The sequence below is a fragment of the Ranitomeya variabilis genome, chromosome 3 (assembly GCF_051348905.1).
Source record: "Ranitomeya variabilis isolate aRanVar5 chromosome 3, aRanVar5.hap1, whole genome shotgun sequence".
In the NCBI taxonomy this organism is placed as follows: domain Eukaryota; kingdom Metazoa; phylum Chordata; class Amphibia; order Anura; family Dendrobatidae; genus Ranitomeya; species Ranitomeya variabilis.
Window position 1 is genome coordinate 679,289,514 of NC_135234.1, and position 22,653 is coordinate 679,312,166.

The window sequence follows — 22,653 nt, forward strand, 5'->3', positions numbered from 1 at the left end:
GAGAATGGGCAGACTGGTTCGAGCTGATAGAAAGGCAACAGTGACTCAAATCGCCACCCGTTACAACCAAGGTAGGCCTAAGAGCATCTCTGAATGCACAGTGCGTCGAACTTTGAGGCAGATGGGCTACAGCAGCAGAAGACCACACCGGGTACCACTCCTTTCAGCTAAGAACAGGAAACTGAGGCTACAATTTGTACAAGCTCATCGAAATTGGACAGTAGAAGATTGGAAAAACGTTGCTTGGTCTGATGAGTCTCGATTTCTGCTGCGACATTCGGATGGTAGGGTCAGAATTTGGCGTAAACAACATGAAAGCATGGATCCATCCTGCCTTGTATGGAGCATCTTTGGGATGTGCAGCCGACAAATCTGCGGCAACTGTGTGATGCCATCATGTCAATATGGACCAAAATCTCTGAGGAATGCTTCCAGCACCTTGTTGAATCTATGCCACGAAGAATTGAGGCAGTTCTGAAGGCAAAAGGGGTCCAACCCGTTACTAGCATGGTGTACCTAATAAAGTGGCCGGTGAGTGTATATATATATACTAGATTGTGGCCCGATTCTAACGCATCGGGTATTCTAGAATATGCATGTCCCCGTAGTATATGGACAATGATGATTCCAGAATTCGCGGCAGACTGTGCCCGTCGCTGATTGGTCGAGGCAACCTTTATGACATCATCGTCGCCATGCTGTGCCCGTCGCTGATTGGTCGAGGCCTGGCGGCCTCGACCAATCAGAGACACGGGATTTCCAGGACAGACAGACAGACAGAAAAACCTGTCCTGGAAATCCCGCGTCTCTGATTTGTCGAGGCCGCCTGGGCCACAATCTAGTATATATATAATCATCAACCTTGGCTGACAGTCTATGACAAGACAATGAACAAAAAAGTTCTAAGAAAAAATAATTTTTTATTGTTCATTGTCTTGTCATAGACTGTCAGCCAAGGTTAATGAATAATGGAGAACTATGACATTCCTTACCGCTGTACATGTATTTTGGGGATATACTGTGTTGGGATAGGTGTATATATACCCATTTTACCTTTATGGACACATTGGTTTAGAGATGTTGGTCTGAGAGGGCTACATGCCTCCCATTAGTGCCATTGGTGTCTAGAAGTGACCTAGATAGGGGACTGTCCAAAATGCCAAGGTAAGGGTTGATACCAATATCCTTATTTTCACAAAACCCAATCTGTGTTAAGTAGCCACCAGTATAAAAAGAATGATGGGCTTTGGAAATATGTTACTAGGTTAAGAGAGTATGTACTTGAATGTAATATGATAAAATACATTGGTGGTGCTAGGTTAGATAGATTGCGGAGTTTGAGAATGAATTGTGCACAGGCGCATTGCTATATTGTCAGTCTGCCACATTAAACATGGCGCTGGCATGTCCGATGTTGTGAACTCTATTTCTGGGCTCCCTCTAGTGGTCACAAGCGGTACTGTGTAGTGTTGTCTTTCTGCAGGTTGGCTTCATCAGCTGGTTCGTTATCCTTGGTTGGTTTTCTATTTAGTCCACCTGGATACTCAGTTCCTGGCCTGCTATCAATGTATTCAGTGCTCTTCAGATTCCGTGTGTCTACCTTGCTCCCAGTCTCTCCAAGACAAGCTAAGCTTTTGTTTGATCATTTTTTGATTATCAGTGTTCATTTTGTTTTTAGTCCAGCTCGCTAAAATGTGATTTCTTTGCTTGCTGGTTGCTCTAGGGGACTGAGTTTCTCCCCCCACACCGTTAGTTGGTGTGGGGGTTCTTGAAATCTCAGAGTGGATATTTTGTAAGGGTTTTTTACTGACCGCATAGATTCCCTTTTCTATTTTCTGCTATCTAGTATTAGTGGGCCTCATTTGCTGAATCTGCTTTCACCCCTGTGTATGTGCCTTCCTCTTACCTCACCGTTATTATTTGTTGGGGCTTCTATATCTTTGGGGGTTATTTCTCTGGAGGCAAGAGAGGTCTTTCTTTCTCTCTAGGGGTAGTTAGTTCCTTAGGCTGGCTCGAGACGTCTAGGAATTCAGGCACGTTCACCGGCTACTTCTAGTGTGTTTGGTTAGGTTCAGATTTGCAATCAGTCCAGCTTGCCACCTCCCTAGAGCTTGTCCTATGTTTGTTACTTAGCTGGAGTAATTTGTGATCCTCAACCACTAAGGATCATAACAGTATAGCAGGCCAAAAAGTGTTTAATGCATCGCAGAAGTGGGATAAAAAGAAGACCTGAGAACATTTTTTTTTTTTTTTTCCTCCCGCTTTTCCTTTGCTGCAGTCTGTTTAGCTTCTTTCATCCCCTTGAACTCTGGGTGGTTTTGAGCTCAGCTGCAGACATGGATGTTCAGACTCTGACTTCTAGTGTGGATCATCTTGCTGCACGGGTGCAAAGTATTCAGGATTTTGTTATTCATAGCCCTATGTCAGAACCAAAGATACCCATTCCTGAGTTGTTTTCTGGAGATGGATCTAGGTTTCAGAATTTTAAGAATAATTGTAAGTTATTTCTATCTCTGAGACCTCGTTCCTCTGGTGATTCCGCTCGGCAAGTAAAGATTGTTATCTCCTTGTTACGTGGCGACCCTCAGGATTGGGCCTTCTCTCTGGTGCCAGGAGATCCTGCATTGCTTAATGTGGATGTGTTTTTTCTGGCTCTTGGACTACTTTATGAGGAGCCTAATCTTGAGAATCAGGCAGAAAAAGCTTTGCTGGCCCTTTCTCAAGGGCAGGATGAAGCAGAGGTGTATTGTCAAAAATTTCGGAAATAGTCAGTGCTTACTCAATGGAATGAGTGTGCCCTGGCAGCAAATTTCAGAGAAGGTCTTTCTGAAGCCATTAAGGATGTTATGGTGGGGTTCCCCACCCCTACAAGTCTGAGTGATTCTATGGCTTTAGCCATTCAGGTTGATCGGCGTTTGCGGGAGCGCAGATCTGCTCATCCTTTGGCGGTATTTTCTGAACAGAGACCTGAGTCTATGCAATGTGATCGAACTCTGACCAGAATTGAGCGACAAAGTCATAGACGTCAAAATGGGTTGTGCTTTTACTGTGGTGATTCTGCTCATGTTATCTCAGCATGCTCTAAACGCTTAAAAAAGGTCACTAAACCTGTCACCATTGGTACTATACAGCCTAAGTTTATTTTGTCTGTTACTTTGATTTGTTCTTTGGAGTCCTACTCGGTTATGGCCTTTGTGGATTCGGGTGCTGCCCTAAATCTGATGGATTTGTCATTTGCCAGGCGCTGTGGTTTTGTCCTGGAGCCTTTGGAACTTCCTATTCCTCTGAGGGGAATTGATGCTACGCCATTGGCTGAGAATAAACCTCAGTATTGGACGCAAATGACCATGTGCATGACTCCCGTTCATCAGGAGGTGATTCGCTTTCTTGTTCTGCATAATTTACATGATGTTGTCGTTTTGGGTCTGCCATGGTTGCAGGCTCATAATCCAGTTTTAGATTGGAAAGCTATGTCTGTGTCAAGTTGGGGTTGTCAGGGAATTCATGGCGATACTCCATTGGTGTCTATTGCTTCTTCCACTCCTTCTGAGGTCCCTGAGTTTTTGTCTGACTACCAGGATGTATTTGATGAGCCCAGGTCCGGTGCCCTGCCCCCTCATAGGGATTGTGACTGTGCTATAAATTTAATTCCTGGTAGTAAATTCCCTAAGGGACGACTTTAATTTGTCTATACCAGAGCATGCCACGATGCGGAGTTATATAAAGGAGTCTTTGGAGAAGGGACATATTCGCCCATCCTCTTCCCCTCTTGGTGCAAGATTCTTTTTTGTGGCCAAGAAGGATGGTTCTTGAGACCGTGTATAGATTATCGCCTTCTGAATAAAATTACAGTCAAATTTCAGTATCCTTTGCCACTATTATCTGATTTGTTTGCTCAGATTAAGGGTGCCAGTTGGTTCACCAAGATAGATCTCCGTGGTGCGTATAATCTTGTGCGCATTAAGCAGGGAGATGAATGGAAAACAGCATTTAATACGCCCGAAGGCCATTTTGAGTACTTGGTGATGCCTTTTGGACTCTCTAATGCTCCTTCTGTGTTTCAGTCCTTCATGCATGACATTTTCCGTGAATATCTGGATAAATTTATGATTGTTTATCTGGATGACATTTTGGTCTTTTCTGATGATTGGGAGTCCCATGTGAAGCAGGTCAGGATGGTGTTTCAGGTCCTGCGTGCCAATGCTTTATTTGTGAAGGGCTCAAAATGCCTCTTCGGAGTACAGAAGGTCTCCTTTTTGGGTTTTATTTTTTCTCCTTCTGCTGTGGAGATGGACCCAGTCAAGGTCCAGGCTATTCATGACAGGACTCAGCCCACGTCTGTTAAGAGTCTTCAGAAGTTCTTGGGTTTTGCTAATTTTTACCGTCGTTTCATCGCTAATTTTTCTAGCGTGGTTAAACCTTTGACTGATTTGACCAGGAAGGGCTCTGATGTGACTAATTGGTCTCCTGCGGCCGTGGAGGCCTTTCGGGAGCTTAGGCACCGGTTTTCTTCAGCTCCAGTCTTATGTCAGCCAGATGTCTCTCTCCCCTTTCAGGTCGAGGTTGATGCTTCCGAGATTGGAGCAGGGGCTGTTTTGTCACAGAGAAGTTCTGAGGGCTCTGTGATGAAGCCGTGTGCTTTCTTTTCAAGAAAGTTTTTGCCTGCCGAGCGAAATTATGATGTTGGTAATCGGGAGTTGTTGGCTATGAAGTGGGCATTTGAGGAGTGACGTCATTGGCTCGAGGGAGCTAGACATCGTGTGGTGGTCCTGACTGATCACAAAAATCTGATTTACCTCGAGTCGGCCAAGCGCCTTAATCCTAGACAGGCTCGTTGGTCGTTGTTTTTCTCCCGTTTCAACTTCGTGGTCTCATACCTGCCTGGTTCGAAGAACGTGAAAGCTGATGCACTTTCTAGGAGCTTTGTGCCTGACTCCGGGAGTTTCTGAGCCGGCTGGTATTCTTAGAGAGGGAGTGATTTTGTCTGCCATTTCTCCAGATTTGCGACGAGTGCTGCAGAAATTTCAGGCGGATAGACCTGACCGTTGTCCACCAGAGAGACTGTTTGTCCCGGATAGATGGACCAGCAGAGTTATTTCCGAGGTTCATTCTTCGGTGTTGGCGGGTCATCCTGGGATTTTTGGTACCAGAGATTTGGTGGCTAGGTCCTTCTGGTGGCCTTCCTTGTCGCGGGATGTGCGTTCCTTTGTGCAGTCTTGTGGGATTTGTGCTCGGGCTAAGCCTTGCTGTTCTCGTGCCAGCGGGTTGCTTTTGCCTTTGCCTGTCCCGAAAAGGCCTTGGACGCACATCTCCATGGATTTTATTTCGGATCTGCCAGTATCTCAGAGAATGTCTGTCATCTGGGTGGTGTGTGATCGTTTTTCCAAGATGGTCCATTTGGTGCCCTTGCCTAAGCTGCCTTCCTCCTCCGATTTGGTTCCTCTATTTTTTCAGAATGTGGTTCGCTTGCACGGCATTCCTGAAAATATTGTGTCTGATAGAGGATCCCAGTTTATGTCCAGGTTTTGGCGAACTTTTTGTGCTAAGATGGGCATTGATTTGTCTTTTTCGTCGGCCTTCCATCCTCAGACTAATGGCCAAACCGAGCGAACTAATCAGACGTTGGAGACTTATTTGAGATGTTTTGTTTCTGCTGATCAGGATGATTGGGTGACTTTTTTGCCATTGGCCGAGTTTGCCCTTAATAATCGGGCTAGTTCTGCTACCTTGGTTTCGCCTTTTTTCTGCAATTCTGGTTTCCATCCTCGTTTTTCCTCGGGTCAGGTTGAGTCTTCTGACTGTCCTGGGGTGGATTCTGTGGTGGATAGGTTGCAGCAGATTTGGAGCCATGTGGTGGACAATCTGAAATTGTCACAGGAGAGGGCTCAGCGCTTTGCCAACCGCCGCCGCGGTGTGGGTCCCCGACTTCGTGTTGGGGATTTGGTGTGGCTGTCTTCTCGGTATGTTCCTATGAAGGTCTCGTCTCCTAAGTTTAAGCCTCGCTTCATCGGTCCTTATAAGATCTTGGAAATCCTTAACCCGGTGTCTTTTCGTTTGGATCTCCCGGCATCGTTTGCCATCCATAATGTGTTCCATAGGTCTTTGTTGCGGAGGTATGTGGTACCTGTGGTTCCTTCTGTTGAGCCTCCTGCTCCGGTGCTGGTTGAGGGCGAATTGGAGTACGTGGTGGAGAAGATTTTGGATTCTCGTATCTCTAGACGGAGACTTCAGTATCTGGTTAAGTGGAAGGGCTATGGTCAGGAGGATAATTTCTGGGTTGTCGCCTCTGATGTTCATGCGGCCGATTTGGTTCGCGCCTTCCACGCAGCTTGTCCTGATCGCCCTGGGGGTCTTGATGAGGGTTCGGTGACCCCTCCTCAAGGGGGAGGTACTGTTGTGAACTCTATTTCTGGGCTCCCTCTAGTGGTCACAAGCGGTACTGTGTAGTGTTGTCTTTCTGCAGGTTGGCTTCTTCAGCTGGTTCGTTATCCTTGGTTGGTTTTCTATTTAGCCCACCTGGATACTCAGTTCCTGGCCTGCTATCAATGTATTCAGTGCTGTTCAGATTCCGTGTGTCTACCTTGCTCCCAGTCTCTCCAAGACAAGCTAAGTTTTTGTTTGATCATTTTTTGATTATCAGTGTTCATTTTGTTTTTAGTCCAGCTCGCTAAAATGTGATTTCTTCGCTTGCTGGTTGCTCTAGGGGATTGAGTTTCTCCCCCCACACCGTTAGTTGGTGTGGGGGTTCTTGAAATCTCAGAGTGGATATTTTGTAAGGGTTTTTTACTGACCGCATAGATTCCCTTTTCTATTTTCTGCTATCTAGTATTAGTGGGCCTCATTTGCTGAATCTGCTTTCACCCCTGTGTATGTGCCTTCCTCTTACCTCACCGTTATTATTTGTTGGTGGCTTCTATATCTTTGGGGGTTATTTCTCTGGAGGCAAGAGAGGTCTTTCTTTCTCTCTAGGGGTAGTTAGTTCCTTAGGCTGGCTCGAGACGTCTAGGAATTCAGGCACGTTCACCGGCTACTTCTAGTGTGTTTGGTTAGGATCAGATTTGCAATCAGTCCAGCTTGCCACCTCCCTAGAGCTTGTCCTATGTTTGTTACTTAGCTGGAGTAATTTGTGATCCTCAACCACTAAGGATCATAACAGTCCGAACTGTGGAAGTGCACATGCGTGTACTAGAAACATTCCACACGGACATTAGGATTGGCTGTCTGTTTGTGACAGGCCTATGATGTGCAGAAACAAGCGCAGTAAGTTTCTAGAAATGCTGAACATGGCGTTTTCAGTGTCCTCCATGTGGAATTCAGTGATCCAGACTGATTGAGGTAATTTAATATTTTTTTGCACAGCTGTATCAATTATAGGATGAAGAGTGATTAATGTGCATTAGACTGCACTGTATACATTCACTTGGCACTTTATAGCACTAGCACCATCTAATGATATATGAGGTTTATTGCTGCTGCACTACAGATAGAATCATGTAAACTATGTATTATAATGTATTTTTTGCACTTTTTTATACAAAACAAATTGTATTAATTGATGATTGATAAACTATTCCTATATATACCCACTCGTATGATGAATTCACTTCTTGAGAAAGGCTCAATGTCCGGGATTGGCATCTGCACCGTCGCAGCTACAGCCACAAAGTTTTGCACAGTCACACGTCTGGACCCCGAGAGCGTCACAGGCTATGTTGTGAGGTGAAATTTTAACCCCGTGTTCCAATTCACCAAACAATTTTGCCCCCATCTACATAATGGGGAAAAAGTGAAAGGAAAAGTGTTGGAGGCAAATTGACAGCTGCCAGATGTGAACAAGGGGGACTTAAAGAATGAGAGCGATGGCGCCAAAGAGTATATACCGTACAGATGCTAAGGTGGGGCCCCGACATGGGATACTCACCACACATGGGGATATGAACACACACACAAAATGCGCCACACACTACCACGTGCTTGAACGCATGTACCATCCAAAGCACACATTTCACCACAAATACATCAACCTCGCCACATAAAAGTGGAAACACAAAAGTCGCCGCTCAAAACTCGCCATGCGCAAAACTCGCCACATGCAAAACTAGGCTCACGCAAAACTCGCCACACGTGCAAAACTCACCTCATGGAAAACTCGCCATGCGCAAAACCTGCTGCACACAACTTGCTACACTAACCTGTCACATGCAACTCGACACACAAAAAGTTGCTACATGCATGTCGCCACACGCAACTCAACACACACAACTTGACACATGAAACTCGCCCTAAAACACACACAAGTCTGGTATTATCCTTCAAAAATAAAAATCTGATTAATAAGCAGACAAACTACAAGAGCAACAAATGTACCATATAGGAAATATGGCAGCTGTCAGTCACATGACCTGTCTATTATGTGTATGTGTGAGCTAATATATACTGCCAGGGGGGAGGGCTTCCTGTTGGCTGGGGATTTATCAGGCCGCCAATAGCAACCAATCACAGCTCAGCTTCTATTTTGCTACAGTTAATTAATCTGAGCTCTGATTGGTTAATATAGGCAACAAAGGACATTCTCAGTATAACAAAGCTAATATATGTTGGGAAATGCTTCTATTAGCTTAGATTTTGCATTTTAATATTTACATTTCTATCTATTTGTTTTGTGGTTTTTGTGTGCAGAATGAATTTTTGATAACACATTCTATTTTGCTAACAGAAGTCATTAACCCGGGTGAAACCGGGTAGTACAGCTAGTATATATATATATATATATATATATATATATAGTAGTGTGGCTAATGGTCGCATAGTCGATGGGAGGTATATGTCACAGAGGTAGATTGTCTCTGTGTTGTAGCCCAGAGTATTTTCTCTAGTGCACGTAAGCACCAAGAGGTTCGATTCTTGCACCTAGGACCAGGTTGCGGGTAGCTATGAGAGGTGGGCAGGTCTAGCTACCCACATACCTCACCTCTGGGTGTGGTTACAGCCTATATAATGGAGGCTGTTTGGCACATGGTCTGTGTATTGGGAGAGAGAAGGTCTCCTGTGTGTTTGGCTCCAGACCAAGCCTGAATATTGGACACTAACCCAGCCTGTGAGCCCACAGACCTGGAGGAGCAGAGCCCTGCTAGGGACATTTGTACTTTGTTTTTGCCTGATCAAAAGGCTGTTTACTTTCTGTTTGTGCTTCTGGGGTTTATGAAGCAATAAACCCACATGAACTTTTAAAGGAACGAGCCTCCTGTTTTCCTCCCGTCTCACCCGAGTGAGTACAACCCCTACAATATAGATATTCAAATTATCCCCTTTCCACCAAACCTATAAAGAAAAAAAAAAAAAAGGTCCAATCTAAAAAAAAAAAAAAAGATGCATTCAAAATGTCATATGTACCAAAATATGGAGAATCATACTGCCAGGTCATTTTTACAGCACAAAAAAATCATGTAAAAACAAAATTAAAAACACAGTTTCAGAGCTGTGGGGTTTTTTTATTTGCAGTTTTGGTAAAATTGTTGGCAAAGTTCAAAACTACAACTCATCCTATAAAAAAAGGAAAATCAAGCCCTCAGCTTGTCTGAAAGTGGAAAAAAGATGATGGGCCACGGAATGGGAAGTATAGTAAGCAAGCCCACCTCAGAGGTCATTTAGAGATTGTATAGACTTGTTTGTCCTTGCTAAATTACCTTGCCCAGTCGTCCTGGGTTTACCCTGGTTAAAAATGCACAATCCTTTGCTGGAATGGTCGTCTAGTACTGTAAGGTCCTGGGGTCAGGGGTGTTATGGTATTTGTTGTAATGTGCACATTGCTGCTGTTGTGAAGAAGGAGCTATCTGAAGCCATTCAGGATTTCTGGAGGTTATTTTCAGAGGTTGAGTCGCAAGCTTTACCACCCCATAGAGATTACGACTGCGCTATTGAGTTCGTCCCAGGTGCCACACTTCCTAAGAGTCGTTTATTTTATCTGACGATTCCCGAGAGGGAGTCCTTAAAGGAATACCTACAGACTAGTTTAGCTGCAGGTCATATAAGACCCTCTAAGTCCCCTGTGGCTGTAGGATTCTTTTTTGTCAAAAAGAAGGATGGTGGCCTTAAGCCGTGTCTGGATATTCAGGAGATTAATAAGATCATTGTGCGCAATCCTTACCCGTTGCCACTAATTCCGGATTTGTTTAGCCAACTAACTGGAGAGAAGTGGTTCTCTAAGATTGACCTTCGTGGGGCATATAATTTGCTGTGAGTGAAGGAGGGCGAAGAATGCAAGACAGCCTTTAATATCCCGGAAGGTCATTTTGAGTTTCTGGTGATGCCTTTTGGCCTTACCAATGCGCCTGCGTGTTTTCAAAATGTCATTAATGACGTTCTGAGGTCGTTGATTGGTAGGAGTGTTATTGTTTATTTGGATGACATTTTGATCTATTCACCTGATCTGGAGTCGCATTGGCAGAGAGTCTGCGAAGTTCTACAGATTTGGAGTAAAAACTCACTCTTTGCTAAATTGGAGACGTGCAAGTTTTCAGTACAGAAAATGAGTTTTTTGGGGTACCTTGTCTCCAGTGATGGGTTTGAGATAGACCCGGTGAAGGTTCAGGCAGTGCTGGAGTGGCTTAAGCCTGAATGTTTGAAGTCGGTTCAGAGATTTTTAGGGTTTGCTAATTATTACAGAAAATTCATAAAGAATTTTTCTGTGATCGCTAAACCTATAACTGATCTCACCAAGAAGGGTTCTAATACTGTCCAATGGTCCTCTGAGGCTGTTAAGGCTTTTGAGCATCTCAAGGAGAGGTTTAGCTCTGCTCCTGTTTTGATCCAGACAGATGAGACCAAGCCATTTCTGGTAGAGGTTGATGCCTCTTCAGTAGGGGTGGGGGCAGTTCTGTCCTAGGAGGGAGAGTATGGGGTGTATCCCTGTGCTTTCTTTTGTAAAAACGTTTCGGAGACTAAGCTCAATTATGATGTTGGGAACAGAGAGTTGCTGGCTATTAAACTCACGTTTGAGCATAGACAACATTTTTTGGAGGGGGCTAGACATGCGATACAGGTTTTTACTGATCATAATAATCTGATATATCTGGATGCTGCTAAACGTTTGAATGCCCGTCAAGCTAGGTGGGCACTGTTGTTTGCCCGGTTTCATTTCTCTGTAACATATATCCCTGGGACAAAGAATGTTAAAGTGGATGCTTTGTCTCGTAGTTTCTCTCCAGCAGTTAATACTGAGAAGGAGGAATGTATTTTGCAGAAAGGGGTGGTGGTGGCAGCATTGGGTTCTGAGTTGGAGAGTAGCATCCTAGAGGCCCAGAATGCTGCACCAACCAACACTCCATAAGGTAAATTATTTGTGCCTAGAACCTTGAGGAGAGCTTTGTTTGCTGAATGTCATGAGTCTCGGTTGGCTGGTCATCCAGGGATTTCAGAAAACTAGAAAGTCGATCAGTCGAAGTTTCTGGTGGCCAGGGTGGCAAAGAGAAATCATCAAGTGGGTGCGTCAGTGTACTGTTTGCGCTAGGTCGAAGGACTCACGTGCCCCAGCTGCAGGGTTGCTGTGCCCTTTGGAGGTCCCTAGTTTGCCATGGTCACATCTTGCTATGGATTTTATCACTGATCTGCCGGTCTCTGAGGGTTTTTCTGTCATCTGGGTTGTTGTGGACCGATTTAGTAAGATGTGTCATCTGGTCCCGTTCAATAAAATTACCCTGCGACATGACTCTAGCTAAGGCATTTATGAAAGAGATTATCAGGCTTCATGGTGTTCCCACGGACATTGTTTCCGGAAGAGGACCACAGTTTGTGGCTCACTTTTGGGGTGCTTTTTGTGACAGATTAAAGGTTCATTTGTAATTTTCGTTAGGTTATCATCCAGAGTCCAATGGACAGACCGAAAGGAAGAACCAGGATGTCGAGCAGTTTTTGAGATGTTTTGTAGCAGACAATCAGGAGATGTGGTCGGAATATCTACTACTAGTTGAGATTGCTCTTAATAATCATACATCTTCCTCGGCTGGGTGTTCTTTTTTTTGCTGTACAGGGAGGCATCCATCTTTCATTCCATTTTCTAAGATTGGGGCAGTGGTGCCTGAGGAGGAGACTTTTTCTGGAAATTTGGACAGGGTTTGGACCAATGTACACCATAATCTGAAAGAGGCAAATAGGAGGTCAAAGAAATATTTTGACAAGAAAAGAAGGGAGGCGTTGTTTGCAATTGGGGACATGGTCTGGTTGTCCTCTAGGAATTTGCATTTGAAGATCCCTTCTAAAAAACTGGGGCCTAAGTTAGTAGAATCCTTCAAAGTGGTTCAGGTTGTCAACTCGGCAGTGGTGAGATTAGACATCCCGTCGTCCTGGAGAATGAATTCAGTTTTTCATGTATCTTTACTGAAGAAAGTTGATACACCAGATAAGGAGACTATGCCGACTGTTCCTCCAGTTGATGAGGATGGCGAGTTTGAGATTTCACGCATTTTAGATTCCAGGTGGCACAGAGGAAGGTTGCAGTATCTCGTGTCCAGGCAAGGTTTTGGTCCCGAGGATAATTCCTGGGTGAAAGCTGAGGACGTCTCGGCCTCAAGGCTGATTAAGGCTTTTCACAGATTTCCGAATAAGGCTTGGCCAAGAGCATCCGGAGGATCCTCGTAAAAGGGGAGGTACTGTTAGAATCTGTTTTGTTTTTGACCATCCGCCATCTTGTTGTGGTTTCTGGCTGCTGGTCTTTTTCCCCTGGTGCTGGGTTGTCTTAGGTCAGGTGATTGTATCACCCTTTATTATCCAGCACCTGCCTCCCAGTTCTTGCTGTACAACAGTGTTAATCCGCTAGAGTTCTGGCTAGGTGCTTTGATAGCTTTCTGTGTTTGATATTGTGCAGTTCTGGGTCCCCCAATTCTGCTATCCTTAGTTTCTGTTTTTGTTTGGTTTCTGTAGCCTTCTCTGTATTTTCTATTAGGAGGTGACCTGTTTTTATACCCAGTCCTTAGATCTTTTGGGGACCTCCTTCCCCCTATCTATAGGTCTTCGCTTGAGATTAACGTAGGATCGTCGGTGGGTCTATTCGCAAGGAATGGGTCACCCACACCATCGTAGGGTATCAGGCTAGTCTCATTGCAGGGTCAGTTTTCCCCCTTCTGTCCTAGTTCTGTGTTGCAGTTCCGTAAAAAGAAGTCAATAAGAAGATAGCAAAGCATTTTCAAGCTGCTCTTTCCTCAGTTCAAAACATAATTAAAAAAATGTCAGTTAACAGGAACAGTGGAGGTCACAATAAGGTCCGGAAGACCAAGCAAAATTTCAGTAAGCTGCTCGCAAGATTGCTAGAGAGGCAAATCAGAACCTTTGCTTGACTGCAAAAGATCTTCAAAAAGATCTAGCAGTCTCTGGAGTTGTGATACATTGTTCTACTGTTCAGACACACCTGCACAAATATGGCCTCCATGGAAGAGTCATCAGAATAAAACCTCTCCTCTGTCCTCACCATAAAAATTCAATGTCAGAAGTATGCAAAAAATATCTCAAAATTAAACAATTTAACATCTAATAAAGTAGACAGTAGCTACCAACTTTGGATAAAATAAGGCCTCAAATTTTATTAAAAGGAACCTGTCACCACCCCCCCAGGGCGTTTTTAAGTAAAAGAGCCACCTTCAGCAGCACTAAGGCTGCATTCTGTGAAGGTGGCTCTTATGTTTAGCATCCCTAGGAATGCTGAAACAATCAGTTTTATAAATTTGGCGCCATGCCTCTATTGAGTCAGGGAGGTATGATTTATCTCTGACTCAAGCGCCTCGCAGCCATCCATCATCCCACCGGGCGCCGCCTCCTTTCTGTCGTGACATCACTGGCACCTTCGTGCAGCCAAGGCCCCAGATCCCGCCCCGAAGTGTGTTATGATGTATTCACCCTGCAGGGCTGGGAATCAGGCACCTGCGCAGTGGAGCGGGTCACTGTGCTCCATTGAAGATAGTGCCGAAGTCGCGCGAGATTTGTGTAATCCATAATAAGCCCAGTGGAGGTGGCCTAAAAGCAGTGAATGGAGGAGACCTAAATGGACCAGCAACCCTAACAGCATCCTTCCATAATTTTTCCCTACCTACATCAACAAACAAACTGACTTTGGTTAATAATCTAGACAGCAACCCGAACCTTTAACTCCTTCCCGACATAGGACATACCAGTATGTCATATCTTGTGGGTATTTCCTGCAAAAGGATGTACAGGTACATCATGGCGATTGTGTTGGCAAAGGAGCTATGTCAGCATGATCGCAGTCAGAAGATTGGCTTTAGAGATAGCAGAGCTCCGGCTGTAACAGCCCACACTGCACTGGCTCTTTAATCCTTTTTACTCAGGAGAACTTGTATAACAAATTGTCTCATTCATTTCCTCTTATTACTCCTTTTGAAAATTAAAAGCTTGGGGCCAAGGTAACATTGAGGGAGGGGGAATGTGTTTTTAGTTACTCATTCCAACGTTATACAATTCTGTGAATCACCTCAGTGTTAAAATTGCTCACTACTCCGCTAGATGAACCCTGGAGAGGTGTAGATTTCAAAATAAGGTCCCTTGTGGGGAATTCTGCTATTGTAATATGGTCAGGGCTCTTCGAACGTGACATGGTGTTCACAATCTATTTCAGACAAAATGGCACTCCAAATTCACAAAGTGCGCCTTCCCTTCTGAACCTTGCAGTGTGACGAAACAGTAGTTTCCTCTGCATATGGGGAATAGTCGTACACAGGAGCAATTGCACAATTACTCCTATTTCTCTTGTAAAAAAAGGAAAAATTTGGTACTAAAGCAACATTTTTGTGGAACAAAATGTAATTTTTCATTTTCACACCCCAGTTCTTAGCCTTACCGGGCAGTGTAGCATGGAAGAAGGAAAGCACCAACATCTTCGTACTGAATGGCTCCTTGCTCATGTTTTTGAATACAGGGATGCACAGCGTAACCAAGGTAAAGTACATAAAAAAGATACAGCCAAGAAACTAATGATAGAGAAAAAAACAGATTAAACAGATTGCACTTGAAACCATATATCAATTACCTTAGCACTTCTTATTAACCAATTGACATTGATGTCTTTAATGTACAAAAATAAATAAATCAAAACACCAACAGTTATATCTATACATAGAAGTAAATGAAAAAGAAAACCTGAAGCTCGAGACTGGAATCACAAGGGCAATTTTTTGTGAAGTCTTTAAAACCAGCATCAGTGTGCTATTATATGAATGGGAGATGTAAAGGAGCGCCCTGCTGGATTCACATCTGGTGTTGGATCAATAAAGACCGCATCAAACTGCAGGTGTAATCTCAGAGTTTTCAACTTCTAGCTTAGTTATTCAGCTGTCGAATGCACTTTTAAAGTGGATCTTTCACCAGACTTCAAAAAACAAACTGCATACATTATTAACCCCTTCCCGACATTTCACATACTGGTCCATCCTTTTTGGGAAGTTGTTTCTGGTTTTGGAAATACCATTACGTCATGATGAGTGTGCGATCACTACGATAGCTCGGCTTCACCAACAACCAAGCTCCTGAAGCAACAGCCAAGGTCAGTTGCAGTAGCGATCCTGGCTGTTTAGCCCTCTGGATGCTGCAGTAAATAGAAACCCCGGCATCTAGATTGTTGTTACAGTGAGGATGCTCCCTCTTTAACAGTATCGGTGTCTCCGTGCCGTGATTACGGGATTCCGATGGTTGTCATGACAAACAAATATTAATGTGCTTGTGGTCTAAAATATAAGAGTATTGCAGTGTATTACACCAGCAATCAGACTATTGAGTATTCAATCCCCATAAAGGAACAAAGTTTAAAAAAAGCCCTTTCTGGGTCTAGCACTGAGCAGATTGTGCAGTTTATTTGGGCAGAGCTGCTGAGCTCAGTAATTGGCTGCAGCGCTGGCGATGTGACATCAGAGCTGCAGACAATAACAGACATCAGGAGTCTCGTAGGAGACTCAGCGCTTGTACCAAATAAGGGTGAATAAAGCACAGTATCACAATTTGATTTTTTTTTTTAAATTTCAGTTAATGCGCTGGTAGACATCAGATCACAAGTACTAAAGAGAACTGCTTTAAAAAAAATCAAAAGGACAACTGCTGGTTTTAGAAAGGGGGAGAAAAATCTGAGTAAGGCCTCCACACACCAATAATCCACCCTAAGAAGCACTAGACTCTAGGGGAGAACACCAAGCGCATCCAGTGCCCCATGGAACGTGGCAGGGTGGCAGATGGTAGCGAGCCACAACATAGAACGGTCTTATCATTTTAATAATAAAAGCGTTCTTGTCAGAGGACAGAAGCTTTCTAAATACATCCATCTACTATATGCTGATCTACTAGACAGCTGCAAGAAGAACATTCATAGGAATTATTTTTCTGGGTTGCATTTGATCAGTATCTCATGTAAACAATATCTGGAGCAGTGGAAGGAATTGTTTCATATGAAAAAATGATTATCTGTGTATATGCCTATAGCAGCCAGTGTAACAGGCCAAATTAACCCCTGTTCAGATTAAACCTGGGTAAAGTTTGGCGCAGGCCACAGTGTACCCTGGGGAATAACTGTCCTATGCCAAACCTATCTCCAGGGGTGTAAAATAGCCTAGGCCAAACTACACCCCTCCAGGCTACAATATACCCCTCTATGTTATGACCCCTTGTAAATGAGAGACTTTAGGTGCCATTTTTTAATAATTTAAAACTGACTCACACATAATGATGTAGAGAGATAGACCAGACCTCGGGTACCTGCATGCCTGGTCCGGAACTAGAAAGGCTGAATCCTCTGTTCCCGGGGGACAGCTTTGAGGAGGTGGACCTTCCCCTGCAGCCTGAGGGAAGCCTGAGTAGGAGGGACCTTCCTGCAGAGTAACCCAGAGAGGCGGGGGGAGCCAGAAAAGGGCGCGCAGCTAGTGAAGAGAAAGCGCACGCAAGAGGAGAGTTGCAGGCCAGAGCAGAGCAGTGAGTGGTGCGCTCGGACTCCCTTGCCCTCAGAGAGTACTGGTGCTGTAGCAGGCTGCATAGAGGGGATCCCTTTGCCTGTAGAGCCGTGTGTGCCCAGTAGCACTCCGGAGCGAGGGACCGCTGCAGAGCCGTGTAGAGTGGAGCAGAGCCGTGGGGGACAGAGGTATGCAGAGCCGTTCACACAGAGCGGAGATGAGCCGGGTGCCGCAGCAGACATAGAAAGGAGTGCTCTGGTCGGGAGCATCAGCGCTAAAGAGACAGGTGTCACCTGCCGCCAACAGCGAGGACCAGGGAGAGGGGGACGTGTGGTGTGTACCTAGTGATAGCTAGATACTACCAGCTGCTGGACACGACGTGACCGTGAGTACCGCACACGCGCTGCCCCCAAGAGAGATCACACACGGGACTGAGACTTGCACCCTGACGTGAGAAGAGAATAGTCCTGACCGTCTGTTACCTGAATACCCCCCATTTGAGATAGTTAATAAGCCACGTTGGGCTTGCACCAGACTGTGGCCCGTGCCTTTAATAGCCACATTAGTATATGGACTAGGCCCAGTGGAAGGTACAGGAGACCGACCACTGCCACCAGAACACGGAACAGTGACTATAGTACCCTCCAGGAGGAGGTGCTGCACCCGCCGTTGCCAGTGCTATTTAGTGCACAGCAAGATCTTCAGTGTGAGAACTTCCATATACTCTTGCTTCCTAATTGTTGAGTTTGAACTGTTGCATTTTACCGTGCCTTTAATACCGTTAACTCTTTACCTCCCTGCGGAGTATCTCCCCTGTAAATAAACCTGTTAACCCTTGTTCTGTCTCCCGTCTGTCACTCCATCCCGCTTTCCTGCTTGATATCTTACAGGACATGAGAAGGTATTTGTGTTGTTAATCACATGATGAAGACTGAATTTATAATACAATGTGACTGGTAACGTACAGTATCCATTTCATCTGACATTACACTGACTGCTGTCCAGTAAGATCAGTGCTTTCACCTTAGGATGCAATTGTAACTTGATCCTTTGTTTGGTTGAAAAGTGTGCAGATCTCCTATCATCCTCAGACACACAGCTGCATTTAATGTGCAACTACTGAGAAGTGCGGTAGATTCTTTACCTCATTATGTCTTTGTGAAAGTCTAATATTTTACTGATTGAAGTTTTTCTGGTTCATGTAATAAAAGTCTGTGTTTAGAACTTTAAGATTTATCTTCTCACATAACTTACCTGACAAACCTGAACTCCCAATAAGATGTTGAAAAATTAAGTAATTCTTATGTATATCACTTAACGCTGCCGATAGCAAAGGGGGTATAATCTGGCATGAGGGGTATGAAATGTCTTAAGCCAATTTATACCCCTAGGCTATAATATACCAGGGGCATAATCAAGCAAAGGCAGCTTTATCCCTGTGTAAAGTCTGGACTCGGGGTATACTATGGCCTGTTACAACGGTATCCCAATTCCTAAATATATCATAGCACTCACTGGAATGCAGGCAGATCTTCCCACTTATGCACATTCTTAACTTACATCCTACCTGGGCAAAGTTCTTAGCTACATATTTCCATCTGATGTACGGTGTCCTGTAGGGAGAAGAAATACATCAGAAGGTCGCCTTGGTCCTAATCTACATGTACCATAGAGAATACACTTCTATCTCAGACTTTTACAAGCTTTCCTGACTGCTCATGATAGGAGATAACTTGATAATGTATAATCTAGATACTAAACATATTATGTAAAATATGCTTTATTAGTTGTTGGCTTATCAAAGTATAGTTAAAGTTTTCGCTAAGCAGGTGTTGATTCAATAAAATCACATTAGTGTATATAACGACCTATACTGTAGTGACTAAAACAGAACGTGTCTTGGGGGGATACCTTGGATAACTTTCTCTGTAAATCAGAGTTGGGCAGAAGAGAAAGTATAAATAACTGGAAAGCGCAGGAATTGGGGTATTTTTATCTGCAAAACAAAGAAAGATGTTAAGCCATAAATCATAAAATTACATGCAACTAGAAAACTTCTGTAATTTACATCTTAATGAGAATCTGTCAGCAGGCTTTTGCTACCCAATCTGAGAGCAGCATAATGTAGGGGCAGAAACCCCGATTATACAGTGCCTTGCGAACGTATTTGGCTCCCTTGAACATATCATGCTTCAAACATAAAGATACTAAATGTAAATTTTTGGTGAAGAATCAACAAGTGGAACACAATTGTGAAGTTGAACGAAATTTATTGCTTATTTTACATTTTTGTGGAAATTCAAAAACTGAAAAGTGGGGCGTGCAATATTATTCGGCCCCTTTAACTTCATACTTTTTTGCGCCACCTTTTGCTGCGATTACAGCTGCAAGTCGCTTGGGGTTTATGTCTCTATCAGTTTTGTACATCGAGAGACTGAAATTCTTGCCCATTCTTCCTTGGCAAACAGCTCGAGCTCAGTGAGGTTTGATGGAGATCGTTTGTGAACAGCAGTTTTCAGCTCTTTCCACAGATTCTCGATTGGATTGAGGTCTGGACTTTGACTTGGCCATTCTAACACCTGGATACGTTTATTTGTGAACCATTCCATTGTAGATTTTGCTTTATGTTTGGGATCATTGTCTTGCTGGAAGACAAATCTCCGTCCCAGTCTCAGGTCTTTTGCAGACTCCAACAGGTTTTCTTCAAGAATGGCTCCGTCCAAGTATCTTCCTTATTGTATGTATATGTCTCATGTGAAATGTGAACTATGTACTGTGGTTTTAGTTTATATTGTGAATACATTGCAATAAAGCATAGTAATATGGAATACTGTTAATATAGTAATGTGAAGTATAATATTCTTAGTACATGGCAGCGGTGTAGGACATGATAGTATCCAAGGATAGGAAAAATGATAAGGCAAGATACAGTTAATGTTAGGGGCTAGCCCATAGTGGGAGGGGAATAGTGCTAGTAAAAAGAGGGGACATCCTTGTAGAGATTCAGATAGGGAAGAACAGTAAGAAGGACACATTCAAGTGCAGTGGTGTGCTAGGGCCAGCATGTATTGCAAGGCAGTGGGAGGCTAAATGGGGCATCGTGTCCTCTCGCGCACAAGGGAAGATGGACTCAGAACCATGTGAAGGGAAGGTCACTGCAAGACTGGACAGGAAATCCCTGGGGCTGATGGGGCCATTGAACTTAGGGTTAGTCCAGGAAGAACGGAAGAAGATTAGTGATGAGCGAGTATACTTGTTACTCGAGATTTCCCGAGCATGCTCAGGTGATCTCTGAGTATCTGGATGTGCTCGGAGAATTTGTTTTTGTCGCCGTAGTTGCGTGATTTGTGGCTGCTAGACAGCCTGAATACATGTGGGGATTGCCTAACAAACAGGCAATCCCCACATGGATTTCCGGCTGGCTAGCAGCTGCAAATCATACAGCTACGGCGACAGAAACTAAATCTCCGAGCACATCCAAATACTCGGAGATCACCCAAGCATGCTCGGGAAATCTCGAGTAACGAGTATACTCGCTCATCACTAATGAAGATGGGTTGCTGCCTATCCTACATGCTACAACCTTATGAACTTGAAATGTCCAGTAAATGTCTGTTGAAATGAACTTGGTATCCCCCTGAGTTGTGTCCTGTGGCTACAAGAGAGTGTGATACATCCTACACCTGACAGCACACTAGGACTGAGCAACGGTTTTCTTGTAAAGTGCCACAGTGTAACGGGACAGCAACTTGGTCATAACTACAGTTCTTGGCCACTTTACACGGGTGCGCAATCAGCATATTAGCCATGGCTGGCATCACTGTGCACTCACATAACTACCCGCAGGTTTGGAGATTCACTTCCTTGTGGGTGGGCATTTATGTATACGCCAACGTCTCCCATCTTCTGACACATCCCTTTATCAAGAAAGGGTGAAACTTGTGTTGGGGAGCAGGGACACAAATTCAATACATGTGATACCTTGTGATGCACTACTGTGAGCTCATCTAGCCAAGGTTACCCAATGGTATCTCCTCATGGTGAGCTTATATAATTAAATTTTAATTACCGTAATAGCTATATTCTTTTGTTTCCCCTTATCATGGTTTTGTACATGCCACTATATCTTTGCTAGGTACTCCATCAATACCTTATCCACTGTGGAGATTATATTATATATATATATATATATACTGTATATATATATATTTTGTGACGTAGCGATCACTAGGTGGGTTGGGGTACACTCACTTGGCGACGATTTTGTAAGCAAACAGCAACCAGCATTCAGATTAGTCCACGCCTGGTTTATTACACCTTCATAAACCACGGTATGCCATGAGAACATCACAGAACTGACATATAGTCCATTTCAGTTGCGGTTACGTTCTCACAGCTGACGCCTGTTAGTTCACAATTTTTCAGGCTCTCAAGGTTACCTGCTTAACCGATCTTCAGGTTTTCCCAGCCTGGCTTCATATAGGTCCTATCCGTAGTCCAGACCCTCAGTTCATCCTGGACTTCCAGGAGCTCCTGCCAGCTCCAGTCTCACACATGGCCAACACCCCCATGTGGTGCAACCAGGAAAACATATAGGACCTTCAAAACATCACAGGAACACACCCATGGGACCTGTGTTGGATAACCAGTCCCGCCCATCACTATCTGGTTAACCCTTAACCCCTTCATGACCAGGGGTATATTCATTTTGCTTTTCGCTCCCCTCCTTCCCAGAGCCATAACTTTTTTATTTTCCGTCAATATGGCCATGTGAGGGCTTATTTTTTGCAGGACGAGCTGTACTTTTGAACGACATCATTGGTTTTAGTATGTCATGTACTAGAAAACGGGAACAAAAATCCAAGTGTGATGAAGTTGCAAAAAAAGTGCAATCCCACACTTGTTTTTTGTTGGCTTTTTTGCTAGGTTCACTAAATGCTAAAACTGACCTGCTATTTTGATTCTCCAGGTCATTACGAGTTCATAGACACCAAACATATCTAGGTTTTTATCTAAGTGGTGAAAAAAAATTCCAAACTTTGCTAAAAAAAAAAAAAAAAAAAAAACTTGCGCCATTTTCCAATTCCCGTAGTGTCTCCATTTTTCGTGATCTGGGGTCGGGTGAGGGCTTATTTTTTGCGCACCGAGCTGACGTTTTTAATGATACCAATTTGGTGCAGATACGTTATTGCATGGTAATGCAATGTCGTGGCGACGAAAAAAACGTAATTCTGGCATTTCAAATTTGTTTCTTGCTACGCCGTTTAGCGATCAGGTTAATCCTTTTTTTTATTGATAGATCGGGCGATTCTGAATGCGGCGATACCAAATGTGTATATTTAATTTTTTTTATTGTTTTATTTTGAATGGGGCGGAAGGGGGGTGATTTAAACTTTTATTTTCTATTTTTTTTTTATTCATATTTTTGTAAACTTTTTTTAACTTTTGCCATTCTTCAATAGCCTCCATGGGAGACTAGAAGCTAGCATAACTCGATCGCCTCTGCTACATAGGAGCGAAGCTCAGTTCGCTCCTATGTAGTAGAATTGTTGCATTGCTATGAGCGCCAACCACAGGGTGGCGCTCATAGCAATCTGGCATCAACAACCATAGAGGTCTCAAGGAGACCTCTGGTTGTTATGCCGACACATCGCTGACCCCCAATCATATGACGGGGGTCAGCGATGTGCTCATTTCCGGCCCAATGGCCATAAGC

General features: G+C 44.0%; 1 protein-coding gene across 1 annotated transcript in view; it reads right to left on the minus strand.

Moving 5' to 3' along the window:
- Positions 1 to 22,653, minus strand: part of SOAT2 (sterol O-acyltransferase 2) — an 84,963-nt gene that overhangs the window by 13,609 nt on the left and 48,701 nt on the right. Inside the window, exons 8-10 of the mRNA XM_077298011.1 lie at positions 18,849 to 18,933; positions 18,505 to 18,550; positions 14,846 to 14,975 (exon numbers count right to left, since the gene is read on the minus strand). Of these exons, the coding sequence (XP_077154126.1) occupies positions 14,846 to 14,975; positions 18,505 to 18,550; positions 18,849 to 18,933 (261 nt within the window). The remainder of the gene's footprint in view (positions 1 to 14,845; positions 14,976 to 18,504; positions 18,551 to 18,848; positions 18,934 to 22,653) is intronic.